At 41.6% G+C, this 15,051-nt stretch overlaps 1 protein-coding gene across 6 annotated transcripts in view; it reads left to right on the top strand.

Moving 5' to 3' along the window:
* Positions 1-15,051, top strand: part of EIF2AK4 (eukaryotic translation initiation factor 2 alpha kinase 4) — a 107,839-nt gene that overhangs the window by 32,638 nt on the left and 60,150 nt on the right. For 3 of the 6 annotated variants that reach the window (XM_013055406.2, XM_004751077.3, XM_004751078.3), the window contains 3 exons: positions 6,266-6,381; positions 9,370-9,527; positions 11,356-11,891. In XM_013055406.2, the coding sequence (XP_012910860.1) occupies positions 6,266-6,381; positions 9,370-9,527; positions 11,356-11,891 (810 nt within the window). The remainder of the gene's footprint in view (positions 1-6,265; positions 6,382-9,369; positions 9,528-11,355; positions 11,892-15,051) is intronic. The other 3 variants (XM_004751080.2, XM_004751079.2, XM_045067612.1) reach the window with 2 other exon arrangements.

Consider the following 15,051-nt stretch of genomic DNA (forward strand, 5'->3'; position numbering starts at 1 on the left):
GAGAATGGGAACCCCAGTTTGCTGCCATGGCGCCCCTCTCTGACTGCTGAGGACACTGGGCTTCCCCCTTGTCACAGGTGTATACTGGGTTTCTTTCCTTTTACCAGAGATCCCATGAAAGATACTACATCTTCCTCTACATCCTTTTCTACTGAAGAATGAAGCTTCTTTGTTTATTGTAACCCCTGTGGGCAGGAGGGAATTTTAGTGCAGAACCCATTTATAAGTGGTGGGGGATTAAAACCATGTAGTTACTATAAATCAGCTTCTTTATGTGTTTATCTCTCACGAGACTCTACGCAGCACTTAAAACTAACATGTTTCTTCAGTGAAAAGAAACATTTAGGTACCAACGAAAGACTTGAATAAACTTATAGTCTATTTATAAGAAAAAACTATTTCAGTTCTTTCCCTAATTACCTACTTTATAATTTCTTTCCTAATTATCTACTTTTAAAAAATCACCTTAGAAGTAATTTTGGTATTGTTTAACCACCTGCTGTTAAGGTAAACTAAATGTTTTCTTGAGTACTGTTTCTGGAGTCCATTCCATTTTAAGATTGTAACTCCTTATACCAATTTAGAGTATTTTTGCTTGCAACTGGGCTTCCAGTAGGCAACATAGTTGGAAGTTGTCAGAGTGATTCACTAGGAAGTATTTGACCAATTCCTATTGTGTTAGGAATGGGAATAAATCAGTACTACGGAGAAGTCTTTCTGGCTATACAAAAAGCAGTCTTTTAAGGTTGAAACATTTCCATTTTTGTGGCAGTTACTGGGTCTGAGATTGGACTTGCTTTTGAAATCAAAGATCATTAGCACGTTTATTTAAGAAAGGATGGGAAAATCTCTCTCCTTGACATAGGTAAAATAACTTTTTACATAATGCTTTGGAAACATTTGTATGTCTTAGATAGAAGCATATTCCATGAGCATCCAAGAAGGAACATGAGAAGATATTTTTTTTTAATTTTTTTAAAGTTTTTTTGAGAGATTGTTTTCATCTATGATTTGCCAAAATTGTTGCACATACCTGCATAGAACTCAGTCACTGTGTTGGCTACTGAGTAGGGAAGGAGGAATCCTTTCTTTCAAGTTCAGTTGAGTTGCTTTTTTTGGTTACAAAATAGAAAGCCCTAGATGAACAAAAGTACTTCATGATGTACTCTTGATTCTCCTTCTTCTTGCTATTCATTGGTCTCTTGTGGTTGAAAAGCCAAAGGAAATAAGCAAAGCGTTCCATTTTATTCTTTCAGTTAGTGGATACATTTAGTAGAGATGGTAGAGAAGACCTTGTCATCAATACTGTCAGTAGGGCAGTACTTGAATTGGCTATGACTAAAGGCAATAACATCTAGAACCATGTTTGTCCATTCATTGAATAGATAATGAGCACCTACTAAATGCCAGACACTGTTGCGAATCCTGGACATTCAGTAAACAAGATCAAGAAGGACTCAGGCTTCATGGAGCTTCTATTCCGGTTGGAGGAGACTGTCCAGAAGCGACAAAGAAAATGTCAGATAGTGACTAGTGCTCTGCAGAGAAATAGAGTAGTCCATGTTGAAGAAAAGCTGCATAGCTACTTTAGATTGGGAGTTGGGAGGAAAGAGTACATGAGTGACTACAGGAAAATGGTTTTAGGTTGGGGGGTACCAGAGCTGGATGATGAGGAGGCAGCCAGAGTTGGAGGGCAGCCACTGTAGAAGACTGGAGGCTGGCATGGGCTTGTTGTGCACAGAGCTCATCAAATAGCAGAACAGTGTGGATAAAAGTAGGGCGCATGGGGCAAGCAGGTCCCAGAGGGCTTTGTTGGCCAGGTCAGGAGTTCAGGTGTAATGAGAAGCTTTGGGGGTTTTTACGTAGGAATAAGATCTCATCAGAGTCATAGTGTGGGAAGTTCTTCCTGGCTATAAGCAGAGAGTGAATAACACAGAAGCAGTGGTGGAGGAGTGGTTTTCACATCTTGCTCCATCCTGCTGTGTCCTAGTCCTCTCCCTCTGCATTGCAGTCATGTTCATCTCTCATCCTTTGAGCACACTGGAATCCTTCCCATCTCAGGGCCCCTCTTTGTCACTGCCTGGGACACTGGCCCACTGTACTTCATGGGACTGGCTCCCTTTTATCCTTCAGTTCTCCCCACAAATGTGACCTCAAGAGACCCCACTTCCCTGGTTAGGCACTTGTTCTGTGGTCCTGTTTTTCTCCATGGCACTTAGCACTAGCTGAACATCTCCATTTGATAGCTTTTTTTGTGTCTTTCTCCTTTCATAAGAGCCTAAGTTCACAAGAGCAAGGGCCTTATCTGTGTTTTCCTGGAACAGACCCTGGCAGGCACACAGTAGGTGCTCACTAAACATCTGATGAAGGAAGGCAAGATTGGAAGGAGGGCAGATACTGTGTTTTTGGCACTTTGAGAGTCTCCAGCCTCTTTAACCAGGGCAACTCTGCTTTTCCTTTTCTATGGGTTATATAAAACAAACAAACAAACAAAAAAAAAAACAGTAACAAAAGGTTTCTGTTGATTAAAACAAAGGACAGAACAGAAAACCACTCACTATTCTAGTAGAAAGAACTTAAAGGCTAAAAAAACAAAAGCCCCCCAAAACAAAAAACTTAAAGGCTTCAGGGGCACCTAGGTGGCTCAGTTGTTAAGCATCTGCCTTCAGCTCAGGTCATGATCCCAGGGTCCTGGGATCTGGCCCCACATTGGGCTCCCTGCTCAGTGGGAAGCCTGCTTCTGCCTCTCCCACTCCCCCTGCTTATGTTCCCTGTCTTTGCTCTCTCTCTCTCTGTCAAATAAATAAATAAAATGTTTTAAGAAAACAGACGTAAAGGCTTGATACTCAAGGGCCTGGCCTTTTTTTTTTTTTTTTTAAGATTTTATTTTTAAGCAATCTCTACACCCAGTGTGGGGCTTGAGCTCACAACCCTGAGATGGAGAGTCGCACACTCCGCTGACTGAGCCAAGCTAGCGCCCCAAGGATTAGTCAGCACTTTTGTGGAAGAACTTCATTTTTTGTGTGCTTTAAGTTGTCTTTTTCCCCCCTTGAAAGATTGAGTTTAAAAAAAAAATCGAATAACATAAAACTAAACATGTTCAAGTATACAGTTCAGTGTCAGAGCCCCACATCGGGCTCCCTGCTCAGTGGGAAGCCTGCCTCTCCTTCTCCCACTCTCCCTGCTTATGTTGCCTCTCTTGTTGTGTCTCTCTCTGTCAAATAAATCTTATAAAAAAGAGAGAGAGAGAGAGAGAGAGAGGGAGTGGGGCGGGGATAGAAGGAGGAGAGTGAGGGAATCTTTTTTTTTTTTTATCATTTTTTAAAGATTTTATTTATTTATTTGACAGAGAGCACAAGCAGGGGGACAGGCAGAGGGAGAGGGAGAAGCAGGCTCCCTGCTTACGGGACTTGATTCCAGGACCCTAGGATCATGTCCTGAGCTGAAGGCAATGGCTTAACCAACTGAGCCACCAAGGTGCCCCCGGGATGGCTATTTCTGATGGAGCTCAGAAGCTGTTTTACTCATGAATGAATTAGGTTCCTAAAGCTTGTTCTAAACTCCATTCTGGGTGAGTCCAAAATAGATGATATGAGCATCCAGTATATCTACATTTCTTATGTGGAAATAGGAAACATCAGTAACATTGGATTTTGTCTCTTCATTCCTTCTCCTCAAACTTCCGTGAGATTTACTTTTTATCCTTCAAAATGATTACTACTATTATTAATCAGAATTATTACTACTATTGTAATGTAATGATTACATTTTATTCTTGTTGGTACCACTTTGTTCGTTTTCTTGATACTTTCACTTTTAAAATTCTCTTGATTTTTATTTCACTCTTGATGGTAATATATCTTTTCATACCAGAACTCTTGAAACTCTCATTGTGTTTGTACTTAACAGTCATCCTATGGTGATTGATTTTCTAAAACATTGTTAAGAAATGTCTGTTAGCACCATGTTTGGAGAGAGCAGAGTGGCTATGGAGGTGCTTCTGGATAATTTATGTTATTAAGCCTCCATATCCTTTTAAACCTTTGCTTTTATGTTTTTCTTCAAAAATTTTAGTGTCTCCTTGGTTTCACAAAGAACTTTAGAAGCAGAAGTTTAAATAGAACTACAGTACATTAGTCATTCCCTAGTGTTTCTTTTTTTCTTTTTTTTTTTTTTAAAGATTTCATTTATTTATTTGATAGAGAGACAGCAAGAGAGGGAATACAGGGGGATTGGGAGAGGGAGAAGCAGGCTTCCTGCTGAGCAGGGAGCCTGATGTGGGGCTTGATCCTAGGATCCTGGGATCATGACCTGAGCCGAAGGCAGACGTCTACCAACTGAGCCACCCAGGTACCCCTCCCTGGTGTTTCAAATACGTAGACACATGTATGATACGAGACACTCAAATCATAATAGGTCTTGTCAAGAGCGTGGGAGGGGTTTGGGGTAGGGGAAGACTCATAGGGCTGGAGGTGGAGAGAGTAGTGAATAATGGAGTATTGCTTGTGTCCAGGAGAAAGTCGGTGATGACCCAAAGAGGGCAAGGGAATTGGAGAGGAGAGGGTGGTGCTTGGGGATCAACTATATGGAGATCTGGTTGCTCAGGGAGGTGCACTTGTTTCTGACCGCGGACAGAATGGATGTCTGAGCCACCAACCGAAATAAAAGAAGCCAAGGGGGGAACCAGATTGAGAGTGGGTGGGAGGGTGGTGGTGATTTTATTGACATTGCAGCAGAATGAGGAATCAGGAGAAGGCACAGAAGTAGAGACAGCAAGTAAAGAAGTTTGAAAATGGAAAATAAAAGGGGGTTTGAGCACAAGATTGAGGAAAGGGAGTGGGAGAGAGCTGTAGTCTGAGGGCCTGGAGCCTAGATGGAGGGTCAGATTGAACATACAGGAGGCAGGGCATAGCTGATGGACCAAGAAGATCTCAAGGAGGCTGTAGGGAATGGAAATGAGGACAGGATCACGGTCCTCCTTCAGAGTCTAGGAAAAAGAAAGAATGGTGCAGATGCCAAGAAACGTTAAAGGGGAAACAATAGAAAGTGTGGACTTGGGCACCTGGGTAGCTCCGTTGGTTAAGCGACTGCCTTCAGCTCAGGTCATGATCCCAGAGTCCTGAATCAGGGCCCCTGCTCAGCAGGGAGTCTGCTTCTCCCTCTGACCTTCCCCCGTCTCATGCTCTCTCTTTCACTCTCTCTCTCTCAAATATATAAATAAAATAAAACAAAACAAAAAAAGTGTGGGCTTCAGTGCCCACTGCTCCATGTTCTCAGGGAAAGTAGAAGGCAAGATCAGGCTTAGAGTGAGGAGTCTGTTTTCTAGAGATCTCTCCCTGTGCCTCATCAAAACATTTTGTAGAGGTGTCCATTCCTGACCATCAGGAGCTCTCTCTTTTGCCTCTTCCCTGCATCCTCTGCCAATTTATTCTCTTATATTCATAATCTCCTGAGTATTTTTGCATTATCATCTAGCTTCCCAGCTACTGCTTCTCACAAAGAAAAAAAAGCAGAAAATGGGGAAGAGGGGAGGACAGGGTGGACTTTGAGTATTATGGAGAAGTCATAAAGGGGAATGGCAGCTTTCTTTACATGTGCAGGTGCACGGGAACTCAGAGATGTGGAATCGCTGTGGGACTGAACTAAATCACTGCCATAGGATTGTGGAAATGGTCCTTATCAGTGCTGTCCAATAGGGTGCTCTCTAGTCACTTGTGGCTGTTGAGTACTAAAATTTTGGCTACTGCTATTGAAGAACGGAACTTTTAATTTCTTTTCTTTTCTTTTCTTTTTTTTTTTTTTAAGTAGTATTTGCCAGAGAGAGAGAGAAAGAGCAAGAGCACACAAGCAGGGGGAATAACAGGCAGAAGGAGAAGCAGGCTCCCCACCAAGCAAGGAGCCCAATGTGGGACTTGAACCTAGGACCCTGGAATCATGCATGGTCTGAGCCAAAGGCTGGCGAGATGCTCTGAGCCACCCAGGCATCCCTGAACTTTTCATTTCATTTTAATTAAATCTGAATAGCCTCATGTGGCTAGGGCTCCCCTTTTGGACAGCACCAATATAGAATTAGGGGGTTTGTAGAGTTCATATGGAGAAGACCTCCACAAAGTAGAGTGCTAATGATCCCATTAGCGCTTCAACTCCATTCCTAGTGGAGATGGTGAATGGGCTGGTAAACAGGAGAAAATGGAGGGGCAAGAATTTCCTGCATTAATCGTTAGTTTAAAAAAAAAATAAAATCATGTCCAAATTTGTTTTTAAGGCGAGAACGTCAGTATTCTGTATGTAGTAGTGAAGATTCTCCCGGGTCTTGTGAAGTCCTGTATTTCTCCCTGGGTAGTCCTGATCAGCTCATGGTTTACAAGGGGAAATGCATTGGTGAGTAAACTAGCTAAATTGATTTAAGCTATTCTAACAACAAAAGTTAAATCATGAAGGAGGACGGTGGTACGGACACTGCATTGTCTGATGCAGGGAGAACTATTAAGTCCATGAGTCGTTCTGGTTCCCATTGCCTGAGGACCAGAATGAGAAAGCGCTCAGGTTTTCCCTTCTGTGAGATGGAAATAAAAACCTAAGCCCTTGGAAATACCATTAGTGTAAAGATAATTTAACATTTGTCCTTATTCTCATTAGTAGAGCTTTTGGAAACCAAAATGGTTGACATTGCTGATAGAATGTGTGTAATGAAATGAGTTCTAATGCCTGTAATCTCTAATGACCAAGTCTAATTTTCTTATATTGATACTCATCTGAATAGCATTTTCCTGCTTGGCATTCCCGACCAGGAAAAGCACTTTGTTTTCTGTATGTCTTCCTCAGCAATTTTGTCTCCTGATGGCTATTTGGAGTAAAGCTGGTTTAGTTATTTGTGATTTGAATTGTTTATGTCAAAATCAGGTTTTCAGTATCTACCTCTTTTGTACGTGTAAATGTACATCTTTTATCAGCCACACAGATACATCTGCTACTTGGTGTAGGGATCACTTGCATGTAGTGAATTGGACAATTTAATTTTCAGCCCATGACTGTTCTTACCAAAGCTAACAGCCAAATTATCTAAATTGAATTTACTTTCTTTTGGTGTCTTTTTCCCATCTCCTTTAAGGAGATACAGATTGGCAGGGGCGTTGCCAGGGAGCAGCAGATAAGAGGGAAACCAAATATTTGAATAGTCCATGAACCAGACAGTTAACCTTGGCTGATGGAAAGCAGCCTGAACAGTACAGGACCATGTGTACAGAGTGTGTCGTATGCAGACAAAGCAGCCATTCGAACAGCCTCACAACCTTGAACCTGAGACTGTCCTTGACTCAGAGACATTTCAGACTCCCAAATTGGCAACCTAAAACTCAATGGTTTCAATAATATGGGGAAACCAGGAAGGCAAATTAATTCAGCTGCTTATTACCTTTGCTCGGTCTCTTATTCCCACTGGTACGCGTTAGATCAATTTACCTAAGTTAGTGCACTCATTAGGGACACATTGGCAGTTGGAACGTTTTTTAATAAAACCATCAAGTAAATTACTTATTTTGCTTTCTCACAACAGGTCTGAATTTTTAAAATATGCACTCCTACGAAATGTTTTTGTAAAAGATGAACTCATTAACATTTGTTTTTCAACTCAGAGCTGCCATAGAAGCAGAGAAAGCTGATGGGCAAGCATGTAGACCATTGGTGCAAATGATCATTAGCACATAATAGAGGCTCAATCAGAAATCTCCTGGGAACACACTTCCTTCAGTCTCATTGCAGTGTGTTCTTTTGTCCCTTTTATTATCGCATCACAAAAAAGTGACAAGAGGAGGTTGGTGATAAAATGACAATACCAAAAAACCTTGCAGTCAGCAATTAGGAGACCCCCACCGGGTTCCAATTAAGGAGACACATATTGCAAGACCTTGTACTGTGTAATGCACACATTTATTAGGCTTTCTATAAATAACATCACATTCCATCCCATAAACATTAAAATCAGGTGTCTCCACGTGTGTACTGCATAGACCCCCCCCCACCTTCCACAGGTGGAATTGGGTTGACAAATTTTCACATATGAAGGTTTTTTTCCCCTTAGGCTAAGAATGTCAGGAATTATTTAAAACTAGCGTAAGAGATCATTTGCATTAAAATTTCTTATATTGCCAGCATTTCTAGGAGGGTAAAAACTGCTATTCAGTTAAAAAGTCTTTGAGCTGTTTCAGCCACATTCCCTCAATGTCTTTTTTACTCTAACTCTGTCTTATAAATATGGGTTACGTTTTGTTTTTAAATGGAAAAAATGTTATTTGTTTTAGAACTTTTTTTGTTATGAAGACAGTGTAGCAACGTGGAAAACAATTATTTATATACTAAGAGAAAAAGACCAAATACTGTATAACAGTGGTTCTCAGTTGGGGGCGGTTTTGTCCCCTGGGGGATATTTGTGGATGTAAGGACATATTTTCCGTGTTTAAGATCAGGGTAGGGGTACTGCTGGCACCTAGTGGGTAGAGACCAGAGGTGCTGCCAGATATCCTACAGTGGACACGGCAGCCCTTTTCAACAAAACATTTTAGTCTAAACTGTCCCTAGCATCAAGGGTGAGAAAGGCTGTTATATATGCTATGAGTTGGTAAATTAGAATAAAAGTAGAGGGATCTGGAAGAGAAATAAAAGAACGATATCGTGGGTGATACTTTTCTCCATTTCTAATTTTTTGGTCATTTCTATCCTAGTCTTTAATGAAAATTGGTGTTAAAGAAATTTTGCTCTCCCAGGTACAAGTGGAAACCATATGCCCATCACTGAATGAATGTGTTGGTCTTTTTAGCTTCAAATTGAAACGGTCATTTCTGGTTCCTTACCCCAGAACCATTGGGCAGTTTGTATTTGGTGAACCTACTGAAATTTTGGAGTCAGAAGATCATTGATCTATTCAGATTTCTAGGTTATTTATTAAGACTTGTTTTTAATACTCACCTTCGTGGATGGAAAGATCTTGATGGATTGGTCCCATTTCCAAATTCCTTTCATCACAGTGGTTGGTATTTAGCTCCATGAGGGTGGGCAGCGTCATCAGAAGTGAGCCAGTTATGGAAGGAAGATCGTGAATAATGGCTCGTAGAGGAAAACACCGATCTGAGACTAAAACCTCATGGTTGATTATTGTCCCTTTGTAAAAATGAATACTTGAGGGTTCAGAATATGTTGTTAAATACTAAAAAATTTGGTTACAAAAGAGCATGTATTACATCCAGTCGTATTTTTTATAGGTAGCATATGGTATCCACTGTTGAATGGATGCATGAAGATACAGACCCTCTTTCTTTACCCCCACAGAAAATAGACCAGTGAGATTTCATCACATTTTCTTTAAATGTGCAGGCAGTGATGAGCCCCTTGGAAAGTTAGTTTACAATGCTTTGGAAACAGCCACTGGCAGCTTTGTCTTGTTGCACGAGTGGGTCCTTCAGTGGCAGAAGAAAATGGGTCCGTTCCTCACCAGTCAAGAAAAGGAGAAGATCGATAAGTGCAAAAAGCAGGTGGGCATCCAAGGTGGCCCCTGAGCAGAGCCCCCACCTTGAACTTGACAAGATGACAGGACAAAAGAGCTGTGCATTTGATTGGCTAGCAAAGATGATCCAGAGTGGTAGGAGATCTGTTTAACCAGAGGGATGGTGGGGGGCCGCTCCCCTTTCCAGAGTTTTCTCAGCCCCTTGCTGCTCCTATCATAACACTCACAAAACATGGTCAGACTGTTGTGTGCACCGCCTTTCTCTGCCTCTTTTGTGACATGAATAGCTGTCCCCAGCTGGGGCTGAATATTCTTCATTCTCATGTTTTCTGTAATCTTTTGGATTCTTTGCATCAGAACTGAATTTTAGGGGACTAGACAGTTTTTTGTTTGTTTGTTTGTTTGTTTGTTTTTAAAGATTTTTATTTATTTATTTGATAGATCACAAATAGTTGGAGAGGCAATGAGAGAGGAAAGCAGGTTCTCCGCTGAGCAGAGAACTTAATGCAGGGCTCGATCCTAGGACCCTGGTATCATGACCTGAGCCAAAGGTAGAGGCTTTAACCCACTGAGCCACCCAGGTGCCCCAGGACTGGACAGTTTTAACGTTAATCTATAATTCTGAGTTTAAGAAGAACATTGAACATTGTATATCACACAGTGACATAAAGAGGTTACAAACAGTAGGAAAGCACTGTGTTTAGAAATGTGTATTTATGATAGAAAAACTGGAAGTAAATACACTGAAATCATAATGGTTGTCTTTGGGTAGTGACTGTATAGGTCATTTGTGGGTTTTTTTCCATTTGTGTTAGAACTTACTAAAAAGATTAATGCTGATGCTTTATAATCAGGAAAGGATTTTCTTAAGATCTTTTTTATTATTTTTAAGTAATCTGTATATCCAACATGGGGCTTAAACCCACGCAACCCTGAAATCAAGAGCTTTACGCTGTGGCAACCAGGTACCCCATCAGGAAAGTTTGTTTAAAAAATTGTTTTTTTCTTTTTTTTCTTGTTTTGGTTTGGAATAGTTTTGTTTTTGTTTTTTGCTGACCTTACAGCAAGAGAAATTGCTTTTAAAAGCCGTTGACACAGGCTCCTGGGTGACTCTGTAGGTTAAGCATCTGACACTTAAGTCTCAGGTCTTGATCTCAGGGTCTTGGGTTCAAGCCCCATATTAGGCTTCATGCTGGGCATATAGCCTACTTAAACAGAGAAAAGTGATCAATTTTGGGGTGTCCAGGTGGCTGAGTTGGCTAAACGTCTGCCTTCAGTTTAGCTCACGATCCTTGGGAAGGAGCCTGGCATCAGGCTCCCTGCTCAGTCGGGAGCCTCTTCTCCCTCTTCCTCTGTAGCTCCCCCTGCTTATGTTCTCTCGTACTCTTTCTTTCTCTGTCAAATAAATAGGTAAAATCTTTAAAAAAAAAAAAACAACTGTTCATCAATTTTATAGTATTTGTATGCTAGATTTTGAGATCACAGTAGTAGAGAAATAATTAAATTGCTTTGATCTTTATGAACCATTAGGTTGGCCTTATAATTTAGGGGGGGATACAGTTCAGAACATATTCCTTCTCCTTTGAAAGTACATTTTCTATTAAATATTTTACATTTTTTTTAAGATTTTATTTATTTTTTTGACAGAGAGAGACAGCAAGAGAGGAAATATAAGCATGGGGAGTGGGAGAGGGAGAAGCAGGCTCCCTACTGAGCAGGGAGCCTGATGCAGGGCTCAATCCCAGGACATTGTTCCAACTGAGCCAGCCAGATGCCCTTAAATATTTTACTTTTGAAATGAAATACCAGTGAATGCTGATCAATGCAGTATTATTTGGTGATTTTTTCCTCATCAGATTCAAGGGGCAGAGACGGAATTCAGCTCACTGGTAAAACTGAGCCACCCAAATGTCATACGCTACTTTGCAATGAATCTCAAAGAGCAAGATGACTCCATCATAGTGGACATTTTATCAGAGCACGTGAATGGGGTCTCCCTCACCGCACACCTGAGCCACTCTGGCCCCATCCCCGTGCATCAGCTCCGCAGGTATGCAGCTCAGCTCTTGTCGGGCCTCGAGTATTTGCACAGCAATGACGTGGTGCACAAGGATCTGCGTGCATCAAATGTGCTGGTGGACGCAGACGGCAATGTCAAGGTTACGGACTACAGCATTTCTAAGCGCCTAGCAGACATTTGCAAGGAAGACGTGTTTGAACAAAGCCGAGTTAGTTTTAGTGATAGTGCCTTACCTTATAAAACGGGCAAGAAAGGGGATGTTTGGTGTCTTGGTCTTCTGCTGCTCTTCCTCAGCCAAGGACAAGAATGTGGAGCGTACCCCGTGACCATCCCTCATGACTTACCAGCTGACTTTCGAGATTTTCTGAAGAAGTGAGTATCCTTAAGATTCTCCCTAATTGCACTTTATTCTTGAACTTTTTAAAAAAAAATTTATTTATTTGAGAGAGAGCAGGTGCATGAACAGGGGGAGGGGCAGAGGGAGAGGAACAAACCAGTTCCGTGCTCAGAGTGGAGCCTGAAGCTGGGCTTGATCCTAGGACCCCAAGATCATGACCTAAGACCAAGGCAGATGCTTAACCGTCTGAGCCACACAGGCGCCCCTACTCTGGAACTTGTAATTGTGCTTAAATGTGCTCAGCATCTAAGTGATGTGTTCGAGCTTAAAAGTGAGGAACAGGATTGAAGTTTATTCTTCATTCTTCCAACCCTTTCTCTGCCATGTAGGTTCTGATTTCTTGCTGACTGGCTGACCATTATCATTCCCTTCACTTGCACATCTCCTAAATTCCCCCAGGCTTAGTAGTAGCTTTTCAGACTGCTTCTGGGGAGTGCCTGGTAAATCTAGGAAGTTAACAGGAATTGCTACAGGGAGAAATACCCCAGGTACTCCAAATGGAAACCCTCTCTGTCTACCTTACCTGCTGGGTCCTTGTCCAAAGACAAGACCTCCTATCTAAAAACAGCTCTAAGAGAATCACCGTTCTGCCCCTTGTTCTTCTAAACCATTCTTGATTAGCCATGTCTTCTTCAGCCAGCTGATAGAATGCAGTGACTTCCAAGCACCAGCCATAGGACTTTTGACACCTGTAAATTCCAGGTGCACATTTTATTACAGAGCCACATCTGACTGCTTTGAGAGACTCCTTACTGAAAGGTTCACGCGGGGCCTAAAGTTTTTGTCCAGGTCCTTCCCTTCAGTGCTTTTCCGCTTAGCCCTGCCTCTCAGCTCTGTCCAAGCCAGACCTCGGTTCTCTCAGTTTCTCTGTTAAAGAAGAAGTAAGATCCTTCAGTGTGGGTTTCTTCAGGCACTGCCCTGGTCCAGCCTTCCTGTGGAAGGTGAGCTGGACTGGTTTCCTCCCTTCCCAGCGCTCATGTCTTCTTTCTTACTTTCTTTTTCCCAGCCATTCACTTTTATCCACTTCCTACATCTTTTACCCTTTACATTGTTTTTCCTATTCCCAGCCATCCCAAATGCCACTTGACCCGAGCCAGAGTGTTATTTGCTGTCCCTCATGACCTATTACAGAAAGTAGTTGCACTTCTGTTTAAATAAGATAGTTTCTGTGTAAAATAAAAGCAGCCGTGATACACATACAGTCATGGAAAGAGGGCAACTTTGATTCTTTATACTGTGTTCTCTCCTTTGAGTATATAAATATAAGATTTCTAAGGAGAAAAAAAAAAAGATTTCTAAGGAAATCTTTTTCAATTTCTTCTAAATGCAAAAGAACTTTAAAAATATTTATTTAGGGGCGCCTTAGTGACTCAGTCATGAAGTGTCTGCCTGTGGCTTAGGTGGTGATCCCGGCGTCCTGGGATCAAGCCCCGCATCAGGCTCTCTGTTCAGCGGGAAGCCTGCTTCTTCCTCTCCCACTCCCCATGCTTGTGTTTCTTCTCCTGCTGTGTCTCTCTCTGTCAAATAAATGAGAAAAGTGTTTAAAAAGATTTTTTTTATTTAAATGCACGGATGAAGTTGACTAAAAGGAAACCAATAGAAATACAGTAATAGAACCAAAGATAGGCACATTTCATTCTTCAAAATGTCACCTTTGGCTTCTTTATTGGTCAAAGGTAATTTAGCAGATAGCATTATGTATTTTTAAAAAACAACACTAGGAAGTTGATGTGCAACGTATCTCTTACATTTAGCCGAAAAGTGACAGATTCCGTAGCTCATTTTCTTCTTAGAGAATTGCTCAGCCCTCGGGCTGTTGAACCTGAGATTGGCACTATTTCTCACTCTGTGTAACATGGTTGTCCTTTAGACTTTTTTGTATATTCCTGTCTCATCCTAGACTGATTCGATGGATGACTAGGTGAAGGAGGGGCACATATGGTATTATTTTACTGCCTTTGCTGTCCAGCCCCAATAAAAAAAGAAAAAAAAATCATTCACCAACAACATAAGCATAGCAACATTTCATTTGTTGTTGCCTTTTTACTTCTTGGTGACTATCCTCTGGAAAAAGGTTTTGCTCCGTCATCAGTCTCTGACAGGAAGGACCCCAGCCTGGAAGCAGACAGCTGGTTTCAGGTCCCACCCTCACCCCTTCCTAGCTGAGTACTTCAGCTCTCTACCTTGAGGTTTGTCCTTATAAAATGGATCATTTTACTTATTTATCTATTTATTTGAAAGAGAATGAGGCGGGGAGGGGCAGCGGGAGAAGCAGACTCCCCGCTGATTCCATCTAGAGACTCCAGGGTCATGACCCGAGCCTGGAAATAATCTAAATGACCAACGGTAGGAGAATGTGTATATAATGTGAGTAAATTCTGGTAAGCTCAAAAAGATCTTGAAGTACTGGCTTGGAAAGATCTCTAAGACACATAGTATAATACCGTGATTTATAGTGAGAAATATATATTTGGTCTTCATCCCTGTTTCAAGCACAGAGCTCTTTTTTTCTTTTTTTTCCGGTTGGCTCGGAAACTTGAGGCCAATAAAAACCTCAGTGCCTTTTTTTTTTCTTTTCTTTTTTTAAGTTTTTATTTAAATTCCAGTTAGTTAACATATAGTGTAGTATAGAACTTAGTTCTAGGTATAGAACTTAGTGATTCATCACACTTATAATGCCCAGTGGTTGTCACAAGTACCTCCTTAATACCCTTCACCCATGTAGCCCATCCCCCACGCACCTCCCACCAACCCTGGATTTTTTTCTCTATATGCTGTTCTTAGTAACATTTTGCAATTGACACAACTGAGACAACTGAGACACAGAACTTAATGACTGACTTTGTTAAAGCTCTTAAAACCATTGTCTCTTGTTAAGTTAATGAGGTGAATTTTGGAACTCACCTGAGGACCAGGGCTAGTTGCCCGGACTGCTGACAGAGAACCAACCCATCACTAGAGCGGTTGAACTTCCAGTCCCTCTTCCCGACCTGTCGGGTAGAGAGAAGGGCTGGACATTGAATCGATCACCAGTGGTGATTTCTTCAGTGATGCCTATATAATGAAGCCTCCATAAAAACCCCTCCAGAAGGGTGGGGTTTGGAGAGTTTCCCGTTGGCGAACACAGAGGCGCTA

Source organism: Mustela putorius, unplaced genomic scaffold (assembly GCF_011764305.1).
Source record: "Mustela putorius furo isolate JIRA1106 unplaced genomic scaffold, ASM1176430v1.1 tig00003898_pilon_pilon_pilon, whole genome shotgun sequence".
In the NCBI taxonomy this organism is placed as follows: domain Eukaryota; kingdom Metazoa; phylum Chordata; class Mammalia; order Carnivora; family Mustelidae; genus Mustela; species Mustela putorius.